General features: G+C 42.2%; 2 protein-coding genes across 3 annotated transcripts; one reads left to right on the top strand and one right to left on the bottom strand.

Moving 5' to 3' along the window:
• On the top strand, positions 20-4,719 carry LOC8076213. Of its 2 annotated transcripts, none has more exons than XM_002437938.2 (6): positions 20-196; positions 1,190-1,435; positions 1,916-2,089; positions 2,162-2,268; positions 3,186-3,508; positions 3,831-4,719. In XM_002437938.2, the coding sequence occupies exons 1-6, from the start codon at positions 20-22 to the stop codon at positions 4,400-4,402; spliced, it is 1,599 nt and encodes a 532-aa protein (XP_002437983.2). In that variant the 3' UTR covers positions 4,403-4,719. The 2 variants fall into 2 exon arrangements, with proteins under 2 accessions (XP_002437983.2, XP_021304210.1); XM_021448535.1 differs by having other exon boundaries at positions 3,819-4,719.
• On the bottom strand, positions 5,056-12,831 carry LOC8065430 (AUGMIN subunit 3). The gene is made up of 19 exons (XM_021448534.1): positions 12,493-12,831; positions 11,720-11,756; positions 11,278-11,381; positions 10,712-10,907; positions 10,306-10,372; positions 10,065-10,168; positions 9,735-9,819; positions 9,551-9,611; positions 8,859-8,990; positions 8,613-8,682; positions 8,284-8,341; positions 8,142-8,197; positions 7,084-7,236; positions 6,817-6,928; positions 6,601-6,742; positions 6,047-6,122; positions 5,856-5,951; positions 5,423-5,569; positions 5,056-5,315 (listed from the first exon to the last, which is right to left on the bottom strand). Exons 1-18 carry the CDS (start codon positions 12,666-12,668, stop codon positions 5,441-5,443), a joined length of 1,854 nt encoding a protein of 617 aa, XP_021304209.1. The 5' UTR covers positions 12,669-12,831; the 3' UTR covers positions 5,056-5,315; positions 5,423-5,440.

Here is a 20,468-nt window from a genome sequence, read left to right as displayed (position 1 = left end):
ATCGATCCCCACGAACCCGATGGTGCATCTGCCGAGCTCGGGGAAGCGGCCGGCCGAGCCGGCCATGGCTCCCGAGCGGCACGCGGCCGCGGTCAAGCTGGAGGTGGAGGAGCTCGGGGCCGACGAGCGCGGCCCGCTCAGCAAGCGCGCCAAGGCGGCTCAGCTGATGCCCCCGACGCCTCCGCAGCCGCAGCAGGTAGATCCGGAGTCGTTGTTTTTTTTTTCCTCTGGAGTTTTGGTGTGCTCGATTGGCAGTGAGCTGGTTAGCGAGCTGGTCTCGCCATGTTCGTTGCCAATCGGGGGAGTTCCATTAGGATTTTTTTTTGTGTGTGTGTGTGTGGGGTGGGGGGGGGGGGGGTGGGGGGGGGGTGGGTTCTAGTTCAGCGTGGTGTTTTTGGGAAATTGTAGAATTGCTTAGCTGTGTGATATTCAGGCGTTCGATTCGAATTACCCTCATACTCGAGGACTAGATGAAGGTGCAACGTAGGCTGATTCTTCGAAAGCTTATTTCGTGAAGATAAATTTCTGCATGTCGTTTGTATGCAACTCTTGCTATGCAAATGTCCTCTGTCTAGCTGCAAAACAGGTTGACATTTTATAGTCCACATTTACTTTCCCTGTCTGTGCATTCTGATACTCTAAAGCAAGCAGGGAAAAAAAGAAACAATAGAAACATGTTCATGACGTCATCATATTCAATTAGTAAGTCCTGATATGGTACAAATCTATAGTTGGAATTTGCTACTATCATCTACACACATAAACACAGATACCAGTAACATGGTGTGGGTTTGGTGCTTTGACAGAGGATAGTACCATGCAGTACTAGTGTACATGTACTCTGTGCACTAGGTAAGGTTTTGTTTAGAGGATTTCACTCCATTTATGCGGCCAATATATATATGTGTGTGTTCATACTTTATCTGGGCAACAACACCTGCTGTATGTTCAAAATATATGTTTTTAGGAATGAACGGAAAAATATGACTAGCTTTGTGGAGCAAATAATTCAGATTGGCTATTTATCCCTACATAGTTGTATGATTCTGTTTTGAGGTGTTCGTTATATTCTCCTCCTGTGGAAGTGGGATGGCTAATTAAATTTTATCAATAAAATATGATTATGCAAATATAATTGTAGAATTGTCAGCTTTGAGATTATTGTTCTTATGTTGATGGACTCTTTCAGGATATGTACCACAATGTACTTGATGAACCTAGCCCGTTGGGTCTGCGGCTGAAAAAGAGCCCATCACTCTTGGATTTGATTCAGATGAGGCTTTCTCAAGCATCCAATGCTGGGGAGTCTTCCATGGACAACAGTGGTTCTGAGCCTTCCAAGAAGAAAGACAATAAATCTGGTGCGTCTGCAGCAGGAGAACGGCTAAAGGCTTCGAATTTTCCTGCAAATGTATTGAAGATTGGTTCATGGGAGGTGGGCGAGTTTTTTTTTTTTTTTTTTTTTCTGTTCTTTTATCAGCTCTGAGCCTCTGATACAATCTCAATATGCATTAGTGTATATCTCCCTTTTTTTTGCCTTCTTTGTTTGTTTTAATAAGTGAAGTACCACAATCACACTTCACATGAATGACGCAACGCCGGTGAATAATGATGCTTTGTTGTGACATAGCCAATGCATTAAATTAAATACTCTTATGTAGTAAACCACTATCGTAGCTGTTTTGTCTGTATCCTATGCAACTTGAAACTAATATTCATGCAATTATAATACTGGTACTCTGTCGTGCAGATGCATCTTCTTTGTTATCCGATCTTTTACTATATTTTGTTGCAACAATTGCTTATGAGGCAAAGTCTGTGCATGCCAGCACATCCAGTAATTCATATAATAGTTCACCTGAATAAAATTTGCCCTTAAATGTCTTAATTCAAGTTCTCTCTGTTTTCTGTGCAGTATGTGTCACGGTACGAAGGTGATTTGGTGGCAAAGTGTTACTTTGCAAAGCATAAACTTGTGTGGGAAGTTCTGGAAGGTGGCCTTAAGAGTAAGATAGAAATTCAATGGTCAGATATTACTGCTTTGAAGGCAACTTGCCCTGAAAATGGCCAAGGAACCTTGGATGTGGCGGTAAGTTTATCTTCTGGAAGACATTTGTTTCTTACCTCTGTTTTGATTCTGAGGTGTTTCCTTTTCATGAAGTTGGCCAGACCACCTCTTTTCTTTAAAGAGACAGATCCACAGCCAAGAAAACACACACTGTGGCAGGCTACCTCAGATTTCACTGGTGGTCAAGCGAGTATGCACAGGTGAAATACTTTCAATTATTGAGTGCTCATAATTAAAATGGATTTCATATGAGAAGATTGCTCCTATGTATCTGGCAGTATCTCATACTCATAGTACTATTGGAGTATAAAGCATAGCTTATCTGCTTTATGTTTAGAGGCTCTGGTGGCATTCCAAAGATATACAATGTTTACCTGGGGTTCTACTATGCGCGGCATGATTTTTTACTTTACCACTCCATTTTTGTTGGCTATGGTTGCATTCCAAAGATATTTATGATGTTTACCTGAGGTTCTGTAGTACTATGTTTCTGGCTCATTTTTGTCATTAGAACAAAAAGAACTGTTTGCCCCTTTTGGAGCTGTTAGGTACTGTAGGGTGCATTTTTAAATTGTTTGCTTTAGTTGTATTGCTAAGGGATAAGTTATTTATTTGTGGATCACTTTGACCTGAGTTGTATCGTCTCTAGATCCAATCTGCTTAGGAGACGCTTATAAATCTATAACATGAGAGACATTGTCACCCTTTCAAGTAAAAAAAAATGTCTTTCTATCCTTTACGTCCAGTCATCCCCATGATATGGTCACATACTATGTACAGTTACTCTCTTGGGGCACATATGTGCATCACAGGACCTCATCCGGTTTCTTTTTTTAGGCCCTAAAAATGATTCATATAAACTGTTTCACACTGCATAACAGGAAGGAAAAAGGGAAGTTGGCATGCATTCAAATATAGATTTTCAGAACCAGGTATCTATTTAGTAAAGCTATGGTCCATGATATTATCTATGACACTGAACTTTGATTATAACAGAGTGGTATCGTCTACTACTCAGGACTTTGGTTTATAACAGAGTGCCGTTTATTATACTATTACTTGTTGAGCCTCTACACTACTCCTTTGTTCAGTATTCTGATTGTTCAAAAATTTGCAGGCGGCATTTTCTGCAGTGCCCTTCAACCTTGTTGAGCAAGAATTTTGAGAAGCTTATTCAGTGTGATCAGCGGCTATATCAATTGAGCCAACAACCAGAGATCGCATTAGAGACTGCAGTGTTTGAACCTAGGTGCTCAATATTTGAGGATCCGGTTGAATCAAAATGTGCTGGTTTTACTAATTTGAAAGATGAACATGAGGCTCTACCTGGCTATTCAGGCTCTGTGTCACCATGTGCCGGTTCCTCCATATCTGCTAAGAATGAAAACAATGATTCCATTGGAATGCCAGCTGAATATCTTCCTCAGGCAGTAGGAACAGGTATTTTAAAGCCTATGTTGTCATCTTCATTCCTTTCCACTCTCGCAGCATGTTGTGAGTTGTGTTCCCTTACTGCACTGCCTATCAGTAGCTTAAAGTATGAATACCCCCTACCTGTATGTGAGGCAACCATGTACATGATTTGCTTTAGTTCTTTTGGTAGACGCATCTCTAAGATCGAATATATGGCTGATGTGCTAGCCTGTACATTCTCTAATCCTCTCCTTTTGATGAATCAAAATTTCATGGCGTTTCACATAATCAAATGATACATCTGCAAATATTTTGATTAACCTTTCTAATCCCACAGGCATTTTTACAGGAGTTGGTGCTGTAGGTGTACAATCTGTCGGCAGAAATGTGAATGGTGCAGCACCAGAATTCAATATCCCCCATTGGTGGAGTCAATTGAAGGTGCCTGGGCTTAGACCGTCGATGTCAGTGGATGATCTGGTGAGCCACCTAGGTAACTGCATCTCAGAGCAGATCACTTCAGGCAATCCGGCATTGGCGAACAATGAGGTGCCAACCAAAGAAACACTCGAGGGGATTGCTCAGTACCTTCTTGGTGACACACAAGGCCCACCGGTTTCTGCTTCAGACGAGAGATCACTGATGGCCAGGGTGGACTCCCTCTGCTGTTTGATTCAGAAAGACACAGTACCAGTTGCCAAACCAAAGCCAGAGCCAAATGACAGTGACAGCATTGGCGCAGAGGCCTCAGATGGTTCCGACGAAGAATTCAGCTCCGCACCAACAGGGAAACCTACAGATGCCACCAACCCACCAGCCATGTCAAGAAAGGATTCGTTTGGGGAGCTCCTGACAAACCTCCCCCGCATTGCCTCGCTACCGCAGTTCCTCTTCAAGATCCCAGAGGATACTGAGAACTGAACATGGAAGTCAAAGACCTCGCACCCTTACCCTGAAATAGGGAGTATGCTGTAAAGATTGTATCCAAGCAATAAGAAAGCCCCTTATCGCCTCCCTCGGAGGCGAGTTCCCCACCCTGTAAATGTGACACCCGGTAGGTTGCTCAGTTGTATGTTTCTCGACTCAGATGGGTAGTGGAAAAATTGAAATGTTCATTGGTTCTTTGACTCAATCGTGCCCCGTGCAAAGCTTCTGAACTTAACTTTCAGGCGGCACCTCCACTGGTACCCTGTATGTTCCAGATTGACGTGAATATAAAGGTTGTTTTCGATCTGTCATGAGCACCCGGTTCCATCGTTTTCTAACCCTTTTGGGCATGACATGTTCCAGATTGACGTGAACGTAAGGTTCCATTGTCAATTCTGTATCTGCCTTTCGAACCATGTTGTTTATCCTCTGCATAAATTGGACGTGTTGAAGGAAGGCGACCTGTGTTTTTTTTTTGGTATGTATGTATTTGTATTTGTAGTCCTGTAAAAGAATCACCAGCATGTCGTGGCAGCTGGTGAGTACAGGTCGCATCTGTTCGTTGGGCCGAAACATGGTGCTCTACAGAGCAGCGCCGAGAGGAAATCGATCTGCTACAATACCAATTGTGCTTTGGACGCCATAACTGCACAACCACCATCACACAAGCAATCATACACGAAAGAAAGGGCTCGTGATTTCTGACATATTTTACAACATACAGATCGCTATAAATAGTATCACAACAATGCCATCCTATCCGGGTGGCACAAGGACCTAGAGCCTGAATGAACCCCCCGAGCTACCTGGTCTATTGTTCCATACCGTCTCTGCACAGCAGCCCCAACTTGATGTTGGAGCGAAGTCAAACTTTACACAAAAAAAAAAGCAGCACGACATGTGAGACCTGGCACACAAAGGCACTTGTCAATGGCTGGAGTCATGCGAGTTTTAGCCTAATGTGACAGGCAGATAAGCAAGGAAGGGACTGGGAATTACATGGCCTGTACTCACCAGCGTACAAGAACAGGTCTAGTCCTGGAGAGCTTTCACACGGGAGGTCAGCTCTCTGACTTGATTCTTGAGGCGCTCAGGGTTGCAGAAGAAATCAACAAATATTTGTCGCTCCCTCCCCACCTCGTGGGCACGATTTTCAAAGATCTGCGCATCATTTTACACTTAATTAGTCTTTTGAAGAACATGGTAACAAAAGGGAGAGGACTGTTCTTCAATTATTTCTTGTTAAGTTCTTTGCATGATGATGATGACTGACAATCAAGCCAAGAAGCCAGTCATTCGGTGCAGTATGCATTGGGTATGAAACTAATCTCTGAAAGATTAGTCTAGTTTATGGAAATTAACAGATAAATGCAAAGATAATCAAACAAGCTTTCGTTCCATTAGGCAACAGTCATGAAGGATAATAGCGTATCGATGAATGAAATACCTTTATCTTCTGGGTGCGAGCCTTGGTTACTTCTTCCACAGAAACTTCAACTTGAGCGTTGGCATTTTCCATATCATCAAGTGCCCGCATCAATGGCTATAAGACGAGCAGGGATTTGTCACATCATTTCATATGTGCTGAAATAAAGGATTTCCAAGAAATATCACAATCTGAGGGTTCAAAGAATGTACCCAAGGCGTCAATATTGGTTCTGCAGTAGTTGACGACGCAAATAGAAGCTGTTCCACTGTTTGAATCAGAGTACATCTGCAGGAGTGAAGAGAGTGAAATGACTGGGCATAACTAAAGAGTGATTTTGCGGGTTAAAGCAAAATATTGGATGACACTTGATAATGCTTCTAGTGAAGAACTTGCAAGGAAGACAAGATATTCAGCATGCTGTGATCCTTCCATACTGAAACCTTATTTATATTTATGAACAGTAGACGAGGCAGCAGCTTCGCATATACAAAAATCAAGCTGTGAAATAACCAAAAAGTTATGGGCATTGGAGCTACCGCTCAGGTTTGGCTGCGAGCTAGAAAAATGCCTACTGTGTGATTCGGCAGTTGGATATCTGGCCTCTGGGATTAATTGTTTATACATGGGTATGCCGGTACACAGTAGAATAGGTTGGTACATAGCAGAAAAATCATTAAATGAAACCTTTTAAATTTTGATTTTAAATATTGACAGGAAATAATGTAAAGGAAACAAAATATTAGACAGTGCTTTGTTAACTTACAACTCATTGATACATCTTTTCCGGTCAGCTGGAAGGGTGTTCTCCAGCTCAGACTGAAGAGAAAGCAAGTCAGATTGAAGTGCTGATATCTGCTGAACCAATGCATGTGCTGACATATATGTTGGCACTGTTGCTTGGACATCTACAGAAAGGATAAGCCACATTAGGAATATGAGAATAAAATACTCGTACTGATAAGTAGAGTTGCTCGCTTACTTGAGTGAATGCATAGGAGATCTCGCACTGCATGGAGGAAAGTGTCACGATCATCAATAGCTCCTTGCTCTCGTACTTCAGATGCAGCTTGAATTAATGAATTATAATGACCCTGAGAGGCATTAACACAGAGAAATTAAGCATATACCTGAAGACACTGAAAATAACAGGTGACACAAATTGATGCTGCTGAAAACAGAATGTAAATGAAAAGGCACCAAAGAAGCAGGGAAAAGAAGCAAGCCAATAACAATGAAGATTGATTACCAAGCGGGTATTGACTGCTGAGAGGTAGCTTTGTAATTCAGATTCTATTACTCTAAGCAATGAGTACGCTCTAGCTATATTCTTCCTTTCAAGTTGGCAAGCGATCTTTAGAAACTGGTGTCTGGCAAGCTGATTAACCAAATGATTGATGAACTGCAAAATGTATCAGATACCAATAAGATCAGGAGAAAAACAAAAGGGACATAAGAATAACAAAATAACAAGTGCGGCCTAGTCTTATGAGGAAAAAAAAACAGTTTCCTGTTGCAGTCTGACTTCTGCGAGTATAAACCCAGCGAGACAACCACCTTCCGTCAGCCACACTACCCAACTAAGGGCCTGTTTGGATGAGCTAGGGCTAGTTGGGCTAAAAATTTAAAATTAGCTCAAGATGGCTAGCTAGTTGGCTAACTAGTTGAAGGCTTGGCCAAAAATTAGCCCACCTATTAGCTCTCCTGTTTGAATACACCAGAGCTAATTTTAGATAATTTTTAGCTAGCTAACAATTAGCTGTCATATCCAAACATGCCCTAAATCTACATAACAGCGAAGGAATACTGGTAAATTGCTGCTGCAGTTTCTTTTCTGCAAATGTGCGGTAATCTTCCTTTGCTGTGAATGTTCAGTTGTCTTAGAAATTCTCCAATGCTTTAAAGATGAGCCCAAATAAGGAACATAATGTTTTTACACAGCTCAATACCACCTAAGTATCTACAGTATAAGAGCATCTGCAAGAGTCTTCCTAAATTTAGTTTCCATATATTCTCATATAGGGGACATCCTCACCCCCACCCCCAAACCCCCAAAAAAAAACTCCCCAATGGTACCACTAAATATAGGTCGTTGCCTTGTTGGTTAGAGGATTGTTGGAGGGTGATTTTCATTTCATAAAACTTAATTTTGACTCTAAGAGATCAGGGAACTCTTGGAGATGCTCTATGGCACCTTAGTTTTCATAATATTAGAGAAGATAGGACATTATCATAAGAAAATACAAAGAAAAGACACATGAAGATGGCGACATGACATGTACGATGTGATTTATGAAATGAGCTTACCGTTTTTTGCCTGTTAATGTAGTACTCCTGGCGCATGACCTTTAAATCATAATCCCCTAAATATTTGAGTGACAGGAAGAAGCTAAGACAACAAGACAACAAAATTTGTAGAACACTGGAAACTGAAATGCTTTCTACAAACCTTGCAATATATATGTGCCTTGAAGTTGAGCAAGTTCTGAACACAGGCATGGTATTGTCTGGAGGGGAGAACAAGTAAATAGATGGAGGAAGTAAGATGTAGGATTGTGCCATGAAAAAAAACGAAAAGAAAACTGGTGCAATGGTGCACTTTAGTAAGACCTATTATTGCTATCTTATCCTCTAAAACCTAGAAAGTTCAGATAATGAACGTGATTATGAAAGATTATAATACCCCAAGAAATCAAACTTAAATTTGATTTGTGAGCTACTAATTTATAACCCGGGAACAAAATATATTTTGTAAAGAGAAGATTGTGTCTTACATACCTCAGATACCAAAGCTTGCACCTTTTGAGAAAGTGTTGAGAGCTCTCCAGCAAGCTCAGAACCTTTTCTCCTGAAGGCAAATGCCACAGATGAGGGTGCTTATAAGATAATTAAATAAATCTTTGTTTCTGCTCTAGGAATTTATTTGCATTTATGCATATGAGTATATAACTTATGTATATGGTAGAAAGCTGGAAAACTGGTGACTTGATGAGTCAGGATCAATAAACATAGCATAACATATACCTAAGAGAATGGATATCCCTATGTATATGAGCCTCGTCGGATGACACTTGTGCTTTCAATATAGAGAGTATAGCCTGCTGTTTAGCATTCTCAACCTGTGCTTCAATCCACTGTCTTTCACTTGTTGCAAATCTGTCACCAAAATAGAGTAATTCAGAGTAAATTCAAGAATGGTGAGAAAATTGCAAAGCTGGAAAACACTCTTAGCTGCCTAATAAGAGGTAAACACAACGAACAGAATGTGATCCCAATTTTTACATAACAAATAACTCAACAGATCAATAACAAACAAAAGGTCAGAACATAAAAGTTGAATATTGGAAACTTGTAGCTGTATCAAAATGGTATAACTGATAGCACAAATAGGGTGCAAACCTATTTTCAGGTGAAAATATTCAAACTTCTTTGTAAACCATTGGGTGATGGATAGATGATTCTGATTCAGTGGATCATGAATCATAATGAGGCCATCCTCATGACCCTAAAGTTTCTTGAATGCTATGCATCCATCTTTTATGTAAGGGATCCACATGAAGAGTAAACAATTTAGAACATCTGGAATGTAATGTGAGCTTTACTTGATGATTAAATGAATCATGCAACAAGACTGCATGAGATGATTGCAATTATGCATCTGATGAGTGGTTGCAAATAGAAAGGCTAAGACACGATAGGAAGCCAAAGTTAATTACATGGAACGAAGTCGTTGCAACTCAGCGACGCGTTGGTGATGATGAGATTTTTCAGAATCTCCTGCATTATGACAACATAATGGTTACTACGAGTTCATCTGTTACGTCATCCCAGTATTAGAATCATGCTATTTCCTCCATGAAAAATCAGTTACAAATAATTAAATGAAGAAAGCCAATTTACCTCTTATCAAGCAATTAGTGATGTCATCAAGACTAACCCAGGAACATTTGGATTTCCCCTCCTCAGCAACAAGTCGAAATGGCCCCTGATCACATAACAAATGTTAATGTTAAATAAGCAGACAAACTGTGGAGAGTTGTCCTATGCTACTCAGAGGGTAAAAAAAAATTGTGCCATAGATATATAACTATACAGAACAGTGTTTTGGACATGTGTGAAGATGACAAAATGTACCTAAATCTGCCAATTTACATGGTATTGACTTGTCACAGATTGTAAAATTAGCCAGTCAGTTAACTGAGAAGAATATGACAACCAAACATGATTTACCTTCTCGAATTGCTTTGAGAACCACCTATTTAGCTCTTTCGTACAAGACAAGTCGCCAACAACATAGGGATGGAAGTCTGAATATGCCAAATATATACTTTCCTCTGCAAACCATAAATAAAGAAAGGATTTTATTGGACACAATATAATGTTTATACACTATAGAATAGTTAGTATTATTCATTGATCAAAAGCGAAAACAATAATAGCTATCCCAATTGCCACTAGGTAAAGCGCATACCATCCCCTGAATGATAATGGGCCAGTTCCTGGGTAGTAGCAGCGATTCTTCCAAGAACTGCATTCATCTGAAAGTTAGAAAATACATCAAATCAAACTTTACCAAAAAATAACCTCATGGAACATATTAATATCTTGTTTACATGAGTAAATCTACAGAGTCTAAGTATTTCATAAAGGGCCATATTCACTATGAGAGAAATTGCAGAGCATAGCAAAAGATATGCTGTTATCATTAGTTAAATCTCATCACGGAAAACACTCAATCATGTGCCACAATAACACAAAACAAACCCTTTTTTCTTTTGTGTCTGCTATTTGTAAGATACAAATACATTCAGATGTCAAAGTATCATAACTGAATGTAATAAAAATCTTTTTCAAACTGCAACTGATTGAGTTAATACCTCCAAGTTTCTGGAAGAAAGTATCTCATCTAACGATATAAGCTCTCCACTAACTGCAGACATAGCAGATACACGTGCCCTTCTACCTTGAATAAGAGTTGAAGCCTGGCCTGCAAGCAAATCAAATTGTGCTTGCTGCCGTGCAAGCTGCTTTTGTAACTCAAAAACTTCGGCTCTATATGCTAGTTTTGCTTCACTGCAAGTACAAAAATGAGAAAATTGTCATGAAAAGCACTTATAAGATGCTAAGAAGGAACATTTCAATCATGCGCTATACAGCTTGGTGTAATTAGCATTTGACCTCACTTGTGTCTACAGATGTTCCGAGAGCAAAAGCTCAAGCAGATACCAGTAGTTTAAATTCGTTTATACAATGTTTTCTGTCAAAAGACCATTCCCGGCAAATAGTTGAAGTAGCATACAAACACCGACTTGTGATTGGTTTCATAAACATTTTGCACTGGCATCCATTTCAGAAACCAATCCCCACTAAAATTTGAACCCATTCTATAAATATGACAAAGTAAATGTAGCAATACTTCAATATTTGGAAGTTCCAAGCATACCGGATATCAAGAATGGTTTCTTCCAATCCAAACACAGCCTCTTGATTATCTTTCTTGCTTGAAAATGCTGAAATACTATCAAAAGCAGAGTCCAAATCTTCACCCTGAGAAAATGATACATAAGCACCATGAAAGTTTTGAAGCCTGACAGAAATAGATGCTTACATAAAAATGCAGTTGCATGGGGGTTCCAGATCTTGGTTGGGACTGGATCTAATCTCTGATGAAGACTATTCACTAAGAACTAACCAAATTTCAATCCTTCCCCAGATAATTTAGTGTAATATAATTACTTAATAAGCTATTTGACCACACACAAAAAAATTGAAGCAGATTTCCAGTACTTGGGGAACCCACTTGCCGCATCAATTAAAAGAAGCACTTAAGATATCCTATCATTCTTTAAAGTATGTAAAAATGTTAAATAGCCTTTTGAACATACCTCTAACAGTCTTCCCTCTTCCACGAGCTGTTCATACCTGAAAGCCACATGCACAAATTAATTAAGTAAAAAAAATAGACTCACCTATTCAAATTAGTATGAAAAAAAAATAAGGCATCAAAACTTTGGATAATTTATCAGTAGGCCTAGTGAATGCACAACTCACTAACCACAGCACTACAAGTAAAACTGCAAATTCAGAAGCATTAAGCAAATCATACATTGGGAAACAACGTTTATTGACGAAAAAACAGCAGATATTTGACATGCTTTCCCTACGCAACAGGCGACCTTCAAATTGTTTATCCCCAAATGTAATAAAATGGATGCCTTTGACGAAATGCAACTGCAAATTAACCCCACGCAGAATCCATAATTTCACACTGAAATTCATAGCTTTATCAACCGGGGCATAATCTGTCACTAAATCCTCCACACAACACAAGCATTTGCCACTAATTCCCAGCATTTCGCGCCCATAGAGAGTTACAGACACAAAAACTCCCCTAGCTCCCTAGTGGCTAGTGCACCTAGAGCCTCCCCGAGAATTGGCAGTAACTCCACCACAGATTGGCACCTCAGCTGCCCGAATCTCCCAACAGCTAGCCTCCCCATTAGCCCTCCACGCCTCAAACTCAACACCATTTCGTGTGGCACGCCACAGCAATGCCGCGGCGAAATCGGCCTCAGCAGCAATCACCAGCACCACTACCACAGCCCGAAAAAGGATGCCACAGCACGATGTGACAAGGGGAAGGGAACCATTCGCTTACTGGGCCAGGTGGGACGGGGAGAGGACGTTGGAGGGGCGGAGGCAGGAGCAGATCCAGGCAAGCAGCGGGCGCGCCTCCTCGTACTGGAACGGCCACTCCAGCGCGTCCGCGTCCAGCGGGTCCTCCCCGTCGAACCCCAGCTCCGTCAGCGCCGCGCACAGCGCGGCCCCGCTCATCCTCGCCGGCCGCGCGGCCGCGGCAGCTGCTGTGGTGGCGGTGGGAGGCTGCAGTGGTGGACTGGACTGGTCTGGTGGGTGGGCGGCCGTGCGCGGCCGGCAGCGGTTGCTCTGCTTGCGTTGCGTGAGTTCGAAACAACGCGAGCAAAACAAAATGGGATCTGCTGATTGTTGGGGAATGGGGTTTCGTTGGAAACTAGAGAATTCGGACCGGTCGCCTCGTGGTCTGGCAATTGGGTTTCGATTTTCCCACGGGCTGAAATTGAATGGGCTCTATAGAGGCCCATGTGTGCTCGCTGGAGGGCCACCTTTTACCGGCACAATGAGGCCCAATAAAGAGCTGAAATCTCGCTCCAAACCTCTCCCAACTTCGCAAGCCATAGGGTAGTTCTGCAAACTCCGCTCCATATTTTTTTCAGCTCCACAAATGATACTCCAAAAAACTAGAGCTTACAACATGAGTTATCAAGATATTACCCATCGTGGGACAATTACACAACCTAGTGGTCTGTTACTTTCCTTTTCTTGTGTACTTCTTTTTTGTACTCATGTGCCGCCCTCGACAGTGAAACCCTAGCATCGCCACCTCTCTAGAAGGAAATTTAACCATCTACCAATGGATGTGTCTAGTTAAAAGGTTAAAAAGATGAGTTCTTTTTTTTTACCAAAATACGCATTTTTGTGACCAAGTTATTTACATCTGTAATTTTGCATCATATTTGAATTGGAAAATTAAAAAAAGTCACTCACATATTGTACGATGCCAAAATATGTACCAAGCATCATCCAGTGGCGTATTAGACCATTCCTAAAAAAAACTCTTATTTTTTCAGGTGGAGCTAAACTACAAGCCAAATAGGTTTCTATGCTCTAGGGGTTGGACTGCAACTCCTGAATAAAGTTACTCTGTAGTAGAGTTGGTGGAGTAGAGGTTATATTTAGTAGGTATAAGATTATGATAATTAGTCTATCCGGCCACAAATATAACCATAATATCGAGTCTGACTACAATAGTTAAGAATTGTTAGTTAAAATATTAGTCAAAGATTGTAAAGTTTGAATCTTGATGTTGTGTATGTGTGCTAGATGCGTAGTGCATTATATAAGTCGATGGGCGCCTAAACAAGACCTTAAGTTATCTACCAATTTATCAAGCATATATGGGATGACCATTTCCAGGTTTGGGAATCACCAGAGCTGATTGACAAATGATAGCCTAGCATCCATTCTTCCTCTTCACGGAGTGTGTATAGGCGTCTCTGCATTTTAATTATTTACACCATGGAGAAACTATGGCGAGGAATACATTGATCTTGTTATCTATCAATTGGTGCTAGAGTTTATAATTTATAATTGATTTATGTGTCAAGTTTGTGTTTTGATTAGTGAGCATCTAAGTAGAGAGACATTAAACTAAGGCAAAAGATGGTGTATTAAATTAGCATGTGCTACGCTTATATCTATTTCATACGAGATATAGAATCTCTACTATAATTGAAATCTTCTTCAAGTCACCTCACTACTTCCAAATCAACGGCTGTTAATACAGGCCCAATGAATCGGACGTCTCAGATTAAGATGTTAGAAGCCGCTTCCAACTCTCCTCTCTCTCTCACGCGCGCGTGAGCCTGCGCCTTCAGAAGCCACATCGCGGGTTCGAGCCCAGACACCTGCAATTGCACATTTTTTCTTCCAGGATCAATAGTTCATGGCCAAGGCGAGCGCAGCTAGGGCGAGCGCGGCCAGGGGCGGCCAAGGTCGCCGGGGCGGGCGCGCGGCCGGTGCTCACCAGCCAGGGCGACCGTAGCCAGGGGTCACCGGGGCGGGCGTGCGACCAGTGCTCGCCGGCCAAGGCGAGCGCGGCAGGTGCGCGGCCGGGGCTCACTCGCCGGGACGCACAGGGCTCGCCAGGGCGGGCGCGCGCCCACTGCGCGCCGGACAGGGCTCGCACGGCCAGGGCGACCGCCGCGGGCGCGCGGCCAGGGCTTCCGCGACGCACAAGGAAGACAGCCGGAGCGAGCGCGGCCAGGGCTCGATGGGGCAGGCGCGCGGCCGGGACTCGCTGGCCAGGGCGAGCGTGGCCAGGGCTCGCTGGCCAGGGCGCACGGCCAAGGCTCCCCAGGGCGGGTGGGCGGCCAGAGCTCGCGGCGGTGCGCGGCCAGGGCTTGCCGGGGCGCGCGGCCGAGGCTCGTCGGGGTGGCCGGGGCGAGCGGTCAGGGGCTCGCCGGGGCAGCCGGGACGCGACGCCAGAGCACGGCCAGGGCATGACGTCGGAACGCGGACAGGGGTGCCACGAAGGGCGAACCGCTTGAAAGGTCCAAATGGCTAGAGGGGGGGGGTGAATAGCCTATTTAAATTTTCTACAAACTTCAACTAGACAAGTTGATTAGTAAAACAAAAGGCGAAGCTATTCTAGCACTAGCACAACTAAGCTCTGCAAGCCACCTATACAAGTCTAGTACACACTAAAGCACAACAACAAGAGAAGGCTAGTAGTACTCCTAAACAAGAAGACTAAACTAAACAAACTAAACAACTAGCAAGGTATACAAGTAAGTAAAGGAGTGGAAAGTGATTGTTATACCAACGTTGTAGAGTAGATATATAGCCTACCAATTACTCGCAATCACAAGAGAATCCTCGGCAAGAGAAGACACAAGATTTTTTACCGAGGTTCACTTGCTTCCCGGCAAGCTACTCCTCGTTGTGGCGATACACCCACTTGATGGATCACGAGCTAATTGGCAATCCAAAGCCAAACCCTCAGCGGGTGCCGCACATCCACTCACAATATGGGGATCTTCCAAGCCACGAGCAATCCACTAGAGTAGCCAATTGCGATCTCCCGCAGGGAAGGCTCAAGAACCCCTCACAAATCACTTGGTGAGGCTCGAAACAATCTCCAATCACGAGCTCAACACCACCGCCGCTCCAAGCCGTCTAGGGCGTCGGGAAACACCCAAGAGTAACAAGAAATCCGCAGCAAACTCAAGAATCAAGTGCCACTAAAAGCAACTCTCAAAGCAATGCACTTGAATCTCACTCAATCTCACTAGGATTAGCAATCAAGCAAGGAGATGAGTGGAGGGAGTGTTCTCTAGCTCAATGTATGTCTCAAGTAATCAAATGTGCAAGAGTTAGCCTCCCAAAGCCAGCCACCAACTATTTATAAGCCTCTCAAAGAAACTAGTCGTTGGCTGTTTTCACTGGGCTGAAAACGGGGGCACCAGACGCTACTAAGTGAGCACCGGACGCTCGACTCCTTGTGTCCGGTGCACTGGAGTTGGCCACGTGTCCTCTTTGAATCCCGCATGTCAGATCCTAACGGTCACCTGCGGATCACCGGACGCTTTGCAGGTCCACACCGGACGCGTCCGGTGCACACCGGACTCATGCGCAGAGAGTTCTGCAAACCGCAGGGTCACCAGACGCTAAGCTAGTCCACACCGGACGCGTCCGGTGCTCACCGGACTCAAGCGCAGAGAGGGTTGCAAAAAACCTCTCACACCGGACGCTAACCACCGGACGCTACCAGAGTGCGTCCGGTGCTCAACCCTAATAGAGTCAAGCTCTGACAGCACACCAGACGCTCGGGCCAGCGTCCGGTGCCTCCGCACTGAGCGTCCGGTGAGTGTTTCCAACAGAGAAACACTCCTGCGACTTCTCCAAATTTCCCACCGGCGCAATAGAAAATATACACTTATTTTTCTCAAAAGCGTCGAATCCCGCCTCGCAAGCTCGGCGGGAGGGAGAGAGGAACCCAAACCCCTCTCAACCCTAGGAACTCCACCTCCTTTGTAAATGTGCTAACACCAACAAGTGTCCACCACCAAGGTGCAATTGTGTTAGCTTTTTACAAATATTTTCACCAAAGGAGTTAAGTTAGCACTTTACTAGATCCTAATGCATATGCTCAAGATATGGACCTAGTAGCACTTGATTCGAGAGATGACCGTGATTTCCCCTCTTGATAGTCGGCTATCTATCATAAACCCGGTCAATCACTTCTCTACTCATCTTAGACCGGCAAAAATAAAACCCTATGTTTATACCTTTGCCTTGATAATTTTGCTCCTCGTCTATCATCATGATCTCCACATCAAGCTTCATCTCTTTATAGTCATGTGGCCACCTTTCCTGCCACCATGCACCTTCATCACATGTGTTGCTATGCCTAACTCACATCACTTAAACACAAGGCATTAGCAATTTGGTGTCATTAATTACCAAAACCAAACTTGGGCTTTCACCGCTAAAGCACCAGGACAAACGATGAACGTCGTGACAAACTCAGTAAGTAATACTTGCTTTGCGTTTTCTAATGCAAATTAACATGAACGCCATCATCAATAGGTCCCTTGTACTACCATTATAAAATGTGAATCGATGCTGATTTACCCCCTTTATTATTTGTGATTATCATTCGTTTGTCAATGCGTTGGTTATCCATGTTGTTATGTCATTGTTTCAGTTCACCTGAATTTACTTGGCTACGGCCAGCATGTGCAGTAGGGAATCCTTTGGTTATTTATGAGTCCTGCTAACTTTTATTTACTGCTTCATTTCTTTGTTATTTATGACATGTTCCTTCAAAATGTTTCCTCACATACGGGTATATATGCATGTAATTATCCTAAGATATGTTTATTTTTCACTCTTTTCTTTGCCTGCAGGGGATTTACATTTGCAGTTGCAAACAAATAAAGGATCAGTTTGTTTTTCACCTAATTTACCTATGTATATTATAGTGAAATTTCAATAGCTCTACTCTTTAGCAGAAGGCCTCAATTGCTAATTGTAGTTCATACTAGAGAGTTTACATATGTAATACATTATCAAAAAATATTATGTCTATGCTTTTGATTTTATAATATTTTCAAATATGTTCTGTAATAGTTGACTTGAGATGGTTCAATAAATTTGATAGAATCAACTGTGGACTTAATGTGGTGTGTATCGTTAGCACGGGGCAATAATAGTAGTGAACGGGTTGAATTTTGGATTAAGTGAAGAATTAGGAAACAAATTTTTGATTTTTTATTTATGCATCTATGAACTGGCACTAAATTCAAAAGTCTCTAACCATGAGTTCATAGTGACTAAAGCATCATCTTTTCTCTTTTGAAATCAGCTGCTGGCACTAAATCCAAAATGACTCTGACCGTGCTGGCAGTGGTACTATGTTGTGCTCCTGTGCAGGTGTCAATGGTTTGACTAACAGGGAAGAAGAAGCAAGCTGTAATTTCCCTTTATTATCAAGAAGGGTATTTGCCGGTTCCATAAAAAGATTTGATGTATTTTGAACAACACATACCTTACTTTTATATATATTTAATAAACATTTCACTTGTTGACACTTCCCTGAATAACCTTTTTTTACTTATCTTTAGCTTCCATATGTATTGGTCAGGCTGATATGGCCTTTCTAAAAATTTGTTGGTAGTGCAGCAGGTTATGTATTGTTTTCCATAATCTGTTGGTCAGGCTAATATGTCCTTTCATATGTAATCGTTTATAGTAAGGTCCTTCAACTGTATGATTTTGATTACAAGGGTTGTAACTTGTCAATACTTGTTTTGATTTTGGTTGTTAAAAAAGGCCGATGATATGTGCACACCAACCCTTCTTCCTCTTCTTGTAGCAGATGTGAGGTGAGAAATTTCTTTCAGCATCATCCAGATCCACTTGGTTTGCCTTTTTCTTTCCAAAATTCCACATGCTAATTTGTTCCTGTAAACGAATCTCATAAAAAGTTGAAGGCATATACAAGAGGACAAGTAATATTGCTTTTCTTTTGTTCATGTCACCAAGCTTAGTGAGTTAATGTTATCTCCTATAAAACTTATATGCTTGTCAAACATCAAATATCATCTACTCACTACATACTGCTTTCCCTTAGTTTGTGTTTGTTTGCAAAGGAACTGGCTTACTGAAGGTAGTAGCAAAAATGTTAGTATATATTTCCTAGCACGAGAGAATGATCGCTCCACGGCATAAATGTTAATAGATTTCAGCCATGGTGAGGCACCAGGGCTTGCGAGCTCCATGTCCGAGTGGTTTAATGCAAGAGGCTGGTTCCATGGCAGATTTCCTCCATGTTCTCTCTGGCTGTGAAATCAACTCTCTACCTTGCTCGCTGGAACTGTGTTGTGCCTAGCATTTCACCTAACCTTTAGCAGGTAGCAATTGCATGTAGTCATATTTAAATTAATCGTGTTTTGCTTTTGCATGCAATATAGGTGTCCAAGGATATTCCACTGAGAAGAGGAGTTCCAATACTATCTACCACTTGGAGGTATGTGATTTAGAATGGGGTCAGATGCTTGCCTGTAGTTGATTTTTGTGTAGGTAAGTAGAAATTCAGACCTGAATGTTTCTGTCTTGCTATATGTGGTGAACTGTAATGTCAACTAATTGTGCATCTTACTGCATCTTTGCCATAAATCAAAAAGTAATATTCCAATTTGCTTCCACAGGCAAGAGCACCAAGAATATCGTTTATAAACCTGTTCTGCTATGATGAATCCTTAAATGAGTAAGTCCATAAATTACAATTACCTACTATGTATGTTTCGAGCTTATATAATCCCCTATATGGTTAAGGTGCAAAAGAATTTTAAAAAATGTATGGTTCTCAATAATTTTACAGGATGTTGGACCTGTTTTAGAAGGATTAACTGTTCTCTATAAATAGATTAACTGTTCCTTGGGAAATATGTTATTGATTCAATCCAATGAAGTACTTCAGATTTGATAGAATTAACTTTGGACTTGAATGTGGTCCGTAAGATACTCAGAATAAATAAATGATTGGTTGTTTTTATATGTATTTTTTAAATAAAACCGTAGGGTTAGCACGAGCACTATACTAGTGTTATATATATGCGCTTATATATTTGAAAGAAATGTACTGACAATAGTTGAGATGTCTTCGGTGCCTTGTGGTTGGACGCAATGGGCGATTGGAGTTGTTCGGAGTTTTGAGGGTGACTCCTACTCGTAGTCGCAGCAATCATAGACGTGATCACGTGATCACGTGATGGTGAAATACTGCTGCCCATTCACGTGTGTCCCCTTCCCCCCACATTCGAAGAGCCCTACATGGATGCATGATGCAGGGCATATTCATGCCAGTAGCGCGTGTGTATATATATAATAATAATATACAGGAATATATGTCACCAGGTCTGCCCCCACTGGCGAGCTTGCAGCTCTCCCCCAGCCGCCTTCCGCCCATGGGTCCTCGCGGGGCACGTGCAGTGGTGCGGCTTCAAATCAATACCTGAGTAGTGAAGTAGTGACTACTCCCTCCGCCTCCCTCGTCGCGGCACACAAAGGGTGGATGTCATCGCCGGTGCTCCTCCGGCCGCTAGTGACGAAGCTAGAGGAAATTGAAGAGAGATACACATAGTTTATAGGTGTATATACTTTTGTTATGGAAGGTACATATATAATAAAAATTTAGTGATTATAACTAATTTTAAAATGAGGGTACATCTGTACCCCTAGATACGCTACAGCTTGTAATGCTGCTCTGGGGAGCCACCCGTCGGTGACTGAAGTTTACAAATCGGAGTGCTAACCAGTGTGTGGAGCTCCGGGACCGCAGGAGGGTGATGGACCTTGGTGACTACTCGCTATTTCTGAGCCGCTAGGACACATTTGCACTCTCTTCGAAAGAGTTCCCCATTATCAAAGGTAAAGTAAATTTGCCCCAAAGGCACATATCCTCATAATGTGGACCACAGGATTCACACTGAGATTCGTGCCCAACAGAAAAGAGATCTATAATCCATATTG

Source organism: Sorghum bicolor, chromosome 10 (assembly GCF_000003195.3).
Source record: "Sorghum bicolor cultivar BTx623 chromosome 10, Sorghum_bicolor_NCBIv3, whole genome shotgun sequence".
Lineage (NCBI taxonomy): Eukaryota > Viridiplantae > Streptophyta > Magnoliopsida > Poales > Poaceae > Sorghum > Sorghum bicolor.
The sequence above is the reverse complement of the archived record's forward strand: the minus strand, read 5'-3'. Positions and strand labels throughout refer to the sequence as shown.

Bases quoted from the DNA above. Each gene is read 5' to 3' on its own strand.
- LOC8065430 (XM_021448534.1), bottom strand. From the start codon at position 12,668: ATGAGCGGGGCCGCGCTGTGCGCGGCGCTGACGGAGCTGGGGTTCGAC. The intron at 9,820-10,064 runs GTAAATCATGTT...TTATGTGATCAG, and splicing joins TCTCAAAGCAATTCGAGAAG to GGGCCATTTCGACTTGTTGC. The intron at 7,237-8,141 runs GTAAGCTCATTT...TACATTTTGCAG, and splicing joins ACATTAACAGGCAAAAAACG to TTCATCAATCATTTGGTTAA.
- LOC8076213 (XM_021448535.1), top strand. From the start codon at position 20: ATGGTGCATCTGCCGAGCTCGGGGAAGCGGCCGGCCGAGCCGGCCATG. The intron at 1,436-1,915 runs GTGGGCGAGTTT...TTTTCTGTGCAG, and splicing joins TGAAGATTGGTTCATGGGAG to TATGTGTCACGGTACGAAGG. The intron at 2,269-3,185 runs GTGAAATACTTT...AAAAATTTGCAG, and splicing joins GGTCAAGCGAGTATGCACAG to GCGGCATTTTCTGCAGTGCC.